The sequence below is a fragment of the Nannospalax galili genome, unplaced genomic scaffold (genome assembly GCF_000622305.1).
Source record: "Nannospalax galili isolate Female #2095 unplaced genomic scaffold, S.galili_v1.0 scaffold1065, whole genome shotgun sequence".
Taxonomy (NCBI): Eukaryota; Metazoa; Chordata; class Mammalia; order Rodentia; family Spalacidae; genus Nannospalax; species Nannospalax galili.
Window position 1 is genome coordinate 184,007 of NW_008353600.1, and position 8,455 is coordinate 192,461.

Below are 8,455 nucleotides of genomic sequence, written 5' to 3' on the forward strand. Positions count from 1 at the left end.
TGTACCTTCCTTTAAGAAGAAAGCAAAGGTTAAGTGTAACAGATATCTACAAAATGCATTGTCCACATAGTATTTATATCACCTTCTTATTAGTTACAAGGAGAACACTGCAGGTCCAGGTAGCACCAACAGTGGCTGATAAAGCTAATTAAAGGTTTTTAGTAAATTACTTTTGTACCTGTGTTTTCTTATGAGGTACTTGCAATGCCTCAGTAAGTAATCTTTTGAAGGTCTACACAACTTCAGTGACCAGAAGTCATCTAGTCTCATCTTTGGAGAGCAAGATTTTCCTGGATTTCCACCAAATAAATAATGAACCTACAATAAACACAATCAGAATTTTAAGAACTCATACACACTCAAGAAACCAAGTCACAAAAATTTCTTTCCTTTATTAACAGTGCATGACCAGATAACTTTCTTTGCTTTACTCATTTAAAAAAAATTTTTTTTAATCACTACATTTTTACCAAAGGTTTCTCCATCCCCAACCCCCTATTAGTTTGTTTTTAGAGACAGGGTCTCCCTGTTGCCCCAGCTGGCCTGAAACTACGCAGACAAGGTTAGCCTGGATTTTACAGAGATCTGCCTGCCTCTGTCCTCCGAGTACAGAGATTAAAGGCAAAAGCCAAGACATTCATCCAAAGATTTCTCTTAATTTTTCTTACTTTCCATCTTACTCTGAAGCACTTTCCCAAACTACATTCTATATAAAACTCGTACTATCCCAATTACAACATAGTGGAAGAGGAAAGAAAAAAAAAGACAGGAATAAGCTGATCCAAGGTGTAGTTTGTATAAGCCACAAATAAAGGGGGTAATTAAGTGTTGGTCTTAAAAAACTCTTGACATAAAATTTGAATTGAATCACTCAAGGTCAACAGTATTATTAAAAGTTGAAGCCTGGCATGGTGGCACACACTTTTAATTCCAGCACTTGGGAGGCAGGCAGATCTCTGTGAGTTCAAGACCAGCCTGATCTACATAGAGTTCTAGGCCAGCTGGATCTACAGGGAGACCCTGTCTCAAAAAGATAAAAAATTTTTAAAAACTTGACTAAAAACTTTTAACATTTTATTTTGCTTTAACTTAAATGTCAAATGTTAAATGACACATATAATAATTTTAGAGTAACTTTTAGATTATTATTCTATTATTCAATTGGTACCAAACAAGAAATGTAAAAGGACTATAATAGTGATTTCACTATTATACTAGAATTATATGTTATTCTATACGTACACTAAATTTTGTTTTGTTTTGTTTTGTTTTTTTGTCTTTTTGAGACAGGGTCTCCCTGTAGCTCCAGCTGTTCTGGAACTCACTATGTAGACCAGGCTGGCCTGGAACTCACAGAGATCTGCCTGCCTCTGCCTCCCAAGTGCTGGGATTAAAGGCGTGCACCACCATGCCTGGCCATACACTAAATAGTAAAGCATTTCCCTGAGAATTTGAAAACATTTATAGTCATGGTATTACATAATAGATAGTATTTCTAGTCAATTAATTGGAAATTATTCATTAACCCATAAAATTGGAAAACTCTAGGAGTAAGGGCTTTTATTCATTCCCATGGTGTTCTCATTCCTTGTTACCTAGAGGTCTCAAATTATTAGCACAGACTTTAAATGTTCATCTCTGCTCCAAACAGAATTCGTTCTGCTGGTAAACTCCATATAACCTGAATCCAATCCCCAAATTCCATGGTAAATTTAAGGGAGAAATAGTTAACCTACTCTGACTACTTAGTGACACAAAAACTTCAGAATTCAAGATCATTCTCACAAGACTGGTGGAACAAAGGTCATATACCTGTTTCTTGTCATACCAAGGCACCCAAATGCTAAAATCTGCTTTTTATACTTGTATATTCACAATGTGGAAACAATAAACCATGCTCTACATCCGACCTATATAGCTAAAAAGAAAACCACTGACAATTTTTATAACAGGAAAAATGTTGTGGTGTATACCTGTAATCCCAACACTTAGAGGCGAAAGAAGAAGGATCTCAAGTTGAAGATCAGCCTGGGCTACTTAGTGAGACTTCGTCTGGGTGTGTGTGAGGAGGGGGTGGAATAAAAGAGGAAAAGCATCAAGAATCATAGACCATAAAAAAGGTTTATTTTCTTAAAGAATTTTAGGGCAAGGTTACTTGGGAAGCTGAGGCATGATGATCATAAGCTTGGTTGGGCTACAGAGTAAGTTCAAGGGCACCCTGGGCAACTTATCTAGTGTTGAAATAAAAAGTAAAAGGAAGGCTAGGATATAGCTCAGTGGTAGAGTCTGCCTAGCATGTATGGGTCCCATAAATTCAGTCCCCAGTGTGTTGGGGAGAGGAGGAGATTTTAAGGACTATTACATTGAATGCCTGCTAATTGTATTAGATGTCTGCCTCTGCATTAAAACTGTAAATTCAAATCTACTAAAAAATAATCAAAAGTAAGCTGGGTGTGGTAGTCCATGCCTTTAATCCCAGCACTCAGGAGACAGAGGTAGGTGGATCTCTGTGAGTTGGGAGGCCAGCCTGGTCTACAAAAGGAGTTCCAGGACAGCAACTGGAGCTATAGGAAATCCCTGTCTCAAAACACAAACAAAAAATCAGAAATATGGTATATTCAGATATCCTTTCAGGCTGCAGGCTGGAGATGTACAGATCACTGTCAACATACCTTGTGCAGCTCATCATAGACAAGCTGATGGGCAAACCGTGGGCATGGTTCTTCCTCTTGCAGGCTTTTACTTGGATTATCTTTTGCAGCTTGATCATTCTTATAGACACATGACCTGCAAGACATTGCTTTTAAGACATTGTACTCTGGAGAATCAGCAGCAAACACAATGCTAATATAGCACTGTGTTGTATTAAGCCAGCAAATTAACTGCCAATGTCCAATTACCACCAAAAAAATCTACATACACTATTCATATCAAAGTTTAAATAACTTGGGGCTAGAGAGATGGCTTAGTGGTTAGGAGCATTGGCTATTCTTACAGAAGCCCTGGGTTCAAATTCCAGCACCCACATGGTGGCTAACGATCATCAGTAACACCAGTTCCACGGGATCCAACACCCTCTTCTGGTCTCATGGTCACTGCACAACATGGGACATGGGTGTACTTATATACATGCAGGCATAACACTCATACACATAAAAAAAATTTTTTTTAATTTTAAATTTTTTTAAAGTTTAAATAACTCTCATAAAATGATGTGAACTTGTTAGAACTGAGTTCTGACATTTTAAAAGCAGCTCACTTTAGCACAACCTATCTTGTGCTATGAAATATAAACAGTACACATGAAGATGCTAAATATTGAAGGGGGTGTTGCCCTTTTTATTCACAGTAAAAAGACTCAAAGTACACTTTCATTTTGAATGCAAATAAAATGTCCTGTTTAGAAAACAATAAATTCTTTAGTTGCTGAGCACTGCTTTCCATTAGAAAGTGAAGCAAGTTCTTTGACATGCTTCTGTTCTGACATTGACTCCAAGAGCTGGATCTTCTATGCCAGCATTCCCCAAAGCAAAGTATGTAGCGTCTGTTCTGGGAGATGCTCTATAGGAAACATCCTGGTTTGGAAATGCTAACTCTAACCTTTTCACTTCATTAACACTAGGCTATAAGGATACTAAAAAAGCATTTGTCTCAACTCCACCTGTCTTCTTGGTAGCAAAACCTAAACTCAAATACAATGCTGTTAAGTCCCTAGAACAGGAAGAATCTAGAAACTAAATGAACAACACAGAGGTAAAATTCCACTCACCTAACATCACTTGTATACACAAGCACTAATTTTTTCTAAAAGATTTATTTTTATGTTTATGTGTGTGCCTACACGTATGCATGTGCACCATGTGTGTGCCAGTTGCCACAGAGGCCAGAAGAGGAGGCTGGATCCCCTGGAACTGGAATTACAGGTAGTTTTAGAGCTACTCAACATAGGTCCAGAAAATCAGGTCTTTTCCAAGAGCAGCATGTGCTCTTAACTGCTGATCCATCTCTCCAGCCCCACAACTACTGATTTTTATCTATGACATTGATTTCTTTAAAATACTAATATTTTAGGCCAAGTGTAGTGGCTCATACCTATAATCTCAAGCGGAAGCAAGGGAATCTCGAGTTCAAGGCCAGCTAGAACTACAAATAAGAATGTCTCAAAAACTAAAACAAGAACCCTGATATTCTTTCAGTATCAGAAATGAACACAAGCCTTCCATTCCATTTCTCTCATCTTCCAAAAGAGCCAACAATTTCACATAAATATTACTGGGACTGCAGGCACAGACAAGAATCCTTACCAACTATTCCTCACAATGTCATAAATCCAAAATGAATTCCTGACATTCTCTTCCCTCTTCTCCTTGTCTTTGCTAAGGCCGGATAAGACATGTATTTCATTCAGTTCTGGGTCAATCGTTGCTCTCTGTGTGAATCCTGTCATTGGAACTATAGGTTTAATGAAAAAAATGAGAGAGAAATACATTAGACAGCAGATTAGTATTAACTCTTTAAAACATTATACCTATTTTGCTCTATATGTCCACAGTGCTTAAATTCCAGCACACTTCAAAGTCTTATTTATTAAACAAAAGACAAGCGTTATTGCCTCCCTCCTGCTCTAGAATGTTAGCAGCACAAAGGCAGAGGCTGCTTTGTTTACTACTTAGTTCTCAGTGTCTAGAGTAGAACCTGGCATATAATAAGTACTTAACTATTTCTTGAAAGAATAAATGAATGTCAAGTACCAGAACAGAGCTGGAAGGAGGAAAGAGGTATGCAATATAATTTTTAAAATATGAAGTAGGAAAGGATAACATGGTCAGTTACCCAGCCATCAGTTAAGATGGCTCAGGGGTTAAAGGTGTTTGCCACCAAGCCTGACAACTTGAGTTCAACCCCCAGGACCCACATGGTGGAAGAAGAGAGTTGACTCCTGAAAGTTGTCATATGACCTCCACTTGTGTTTTGTGCCATGGTATACCACAAAATAAGTAAATACATAAATAAATTTTTCAAAACAACCTAGAAAAACAAAACATACAAAATGAAACTGAAACATGGATTAGTAAGATAAGCCATTTAAAATATTCATAACCTAACAATAATATCAAAGAAAAAAATTTAAATGCAGATGTTATTTAACTTTCTGAGAGGCTTAAATTTTCCAGTGTTATTTTTTTTTGAAACCCATTAAATAAATGATGTTCATGATGCATCAGCCAGCAATTTGTAAAACACTCACAAGGCAAACACAATTTTTCTGTATTTTTACTTAGAAATTTTAGTTGAAATATATTTTAATATGTAGTCCATCTTATGGTCTCAAGTACTTCACAATATAACTTCTCTAATACAAAATAATGCCATTGCTTCAATACTACATAACTTTTACACATGGTGAATTACCATTTGCTCAAAAAGCTAAGAAACATCAGAGTGAAGTAAAATATCTTAATCCACAATAATATTGAAGATCTTAGCTACACTGATCACCTATGGTATTCTTCTTAATAAAGCTTAATAAACTTCCAGAAGCAGAAGTTCTGACTTGCTTTTCTCAGACAACGCTAGAGAGTGGTAACACAGTACAGAAATGGGCATGCTGGCTTACACTTGCAATCTCAGCTCTCAGCTGAGGCAAGCAGCTCAAGGCCAGCCTGGACTATACACTGAATTTAAGGCTAGCTTGGGCTACATTGTGAGACCTGGCACAAAAGAAACAACAACAAGAAAAATGCAATTACCTTCATAAGAGATAGAAGTAGAGGATGCAACTGCTTAAACTGAATACACTTAAATTTCTTTAGCTCATTTTGTCTTGTAGTATGTAAATTAAGAAATCTTTTTGAAAAAATTATTTATTTTAGGCCGGGCGTGGTGGTGCATGCCTTTAATCCCAGCACTTGGGAGGCAGAGGCAGGCACATCTTTGTGAGTTCCAGGATAGTTGGGGCTACAAGGAGACCCTGTCTCAAAAGAAAGACAAAAAAAATATTTTTATTTTATGTGTACGAATGTATTGCCTGCATATGTGCAAGAGCACCCGTGTGGTGCAAAGCCCTTGGAGGTCAGAAGAGGGTGTTGGATCCCCTAGAACTGTAGTTATGATGGTTGTTAGCCACCATGTGGATACTAGGAATTGAACCACGGACCTCTGCAAGAGCACCCAATGCTCTTAGCCGCTGAGCTGTCTCTCCAGCTCTGTGAATTAAGAATTCTAAAACATGGCACAGCACACTATCACTTGATCTGGCCGCCTGCTTAGGGTCATGCCAGTTCATTTATAGGTTGTCCATGGCTACTGTCACTTAACAATGTCAATGTTAAGTAGTTCTAACAGCAAATGCATAGCCTTCAGATAGAAAAATATTTGTATTTGGCTTTTTATAGCAAAGTTTGTTGACGTTCTCTATTAAAATACAAATATCGAGTATGTCTTACATGAACCAATGCAACAAACTTCTGGCTTTAAAACACCTACAGAAGACTGGGTGTGCTAACACACGCCTTTAATCCCAGCATTCATGAGGCAGAGGCAGGCAGGTATCTGACTTCGAGGCTAGCCTGGTCTACAAAGCAAGTTCCAGGCCAGACAGGATTATACAGTGAGACCCTGTCTTAAAACAAAAACAAAAACAAAAACACCTAGATAAGGATCCACTAAAGGAGCAGAAATTTTTTTAATAACTCATTTTTATTGATTTTTTTGTGTGTGTTTCATACAGAACATTTCAAACAATCTTATTCATCTTTATACCTGCATCTCAAATAGCACCTTCCCATAGCCTCTCCCCGACCCCCTACTGGAGCCCATATACTGTGTCATCCCTGTTACTATCCACTGCATTGTCAGTTTTTTTCTTTTTAGTTTTTTAAGACAGGGTCTCCATGCAGACCCAGGTGGTCTGGAACTTGCTATGTAGACCAGGCTGGCCTGAAATTCAGAGATCCACCTACTTCTGCTCCTGAGTGCTGGGATGAAAGGCCTGAATCATGCCCGGCTTCTGAAATTTTCAAGAGGAATGGAAATTAATAGAGAGAGAAATTTTGCATTCTATAAAATTAAAATTGCAAAGCTGTCATGAAAGGAAAAGAATTACAGGAACAGTGGGACTGGGAGGAGCATGTCAGAATGTAGACATGAAGACAGTTGACCTTTCCAGCTCTCCTTATATGAAATGTCTTATTTTCCTCAGCAACAACTTGTTTGTAGAGAATGACTGTCCTGTAAGAGCAGCAGTGGGCATATCTGTACTGAGAGAAGAAAGACTACATGCTTATAAAATCTGTACTCTAAGGTAGTATAAAAATTAATTTTAGTAGAGAACATGTGGCAGTCTCATTTCTCTGATCTTTGACATTTAATGACTTTTACTTTGTATAATGTTGCTTTTTGCTTCCAAGCCAACAGTCAAGCTATTATCCATTTTTATGGCTTTAAAATAAGGATATAATTCACATACTATACAGTCACTAATGTAAACAAGCTCAGTTTAGTATTTTTTAGTATATTCACAGTTGTGAAATCATGCCAATTTAACTTTACAACATTTTCATTACTTCAAAAAGAAACCCTGTACCCATTAAGTCACCCTTCCCCTTCTCCTCCCACAGAGCTATACTATTTGACATACTTTCTACTATCTATTTAGGATGCTTCCAATTTCTCTACATTATTTACAGTTGTTACTGTCTTTCATATGGTAAGGAAGCTGTAACTATTATCAGTTATCTTAGTGAGTGTAAAATTTTCATTTATCTTTTGCTTTGCTATTGTTCTCTAAGACCAAGTCTTGCTATGTAGCCTAGGCTGGTCTTGAACTCTTCTAGATCCTTCTGCCCTAGCCTCCGGAGTGCTAGAATTATAAGAATGCTTGCCACCTTGCATGGTTGAAGCGATATTTCATCATGGTTTTGATTTGCATTTCTTAAGGACTAATGATGCTGAGTAACTTTTACTGTGCCATTGGCCACTTCTGCATCTTCTTTGGAAATACTTCACCTGTTTTAAAATTAGGAATGATACAAGTCTTTCAGATATATGACTTGCAAATCTTTGCTCTTATTCTGTGGGTTGTCTTTACACCATCCCCCAACATATGTGCAGAAATCAAAGGACCACCTTGGATGATGACCCTTGCCTTCTACCTTGTTTGAGACAGGGTTTATCTCACTTTGTTGTAAAAGCCAGGCTAGCCGGCCTATGAATTTCTGGAGATTCTCCTATCTCCTCCTCCCATCATGCACTACCACATCTGGCTGGCTTTATCCTCACTCAGGTCCTCATGATGTTTGCACAACAAGCTCATTTACCAACTGAGCTATTTCTTGAGCCCCATCTTTACATTTTACTAATGGTATTCTTTGAAGTTCAAAGGTTTTAATTTTTGATGAAGTCCCATCTCTCTCTCTCTTCTCTCTCTCTCTCTCTCTCTCTCTCTCTCTCTCTC

General features: G+C 37.7%; 1 protein-coding gene across 12 annotated transcripts in view; it reads right to left on the reverse strand.

Annotated features, from left to right (window-relative positions):
* Positions 1 to 8,455, reverse strand: part of Mkln1 (muskelin 1) — a 377,131-nt gene that overhangs the window by 36,608 nt on the left and 332,068 nt on the right. For all 12 annotated transcript variants that reach the window (XM_029554914.1, XM_029554911.1, XM_029554909.1 and 9 more), the window contains 3 exons: positions 4,305 to 4,452; positions 2,673 to 2,787; positions 179 to 318 (listed from right to left, as the gene is read on the reverse strand). In XM_029554914.1, coding sequence (XP_029410774.1) covers positions 179 to 318; positions 2,673 to 2,787; positions 4,305 to 4,452 — 403 coding nt within the window. The remainder of the gene's footprint in view (positions 1 to 178; positions 319 to 2,672; positions 2,788 to 4,304; positions 4,453 to 8,455) is intronic.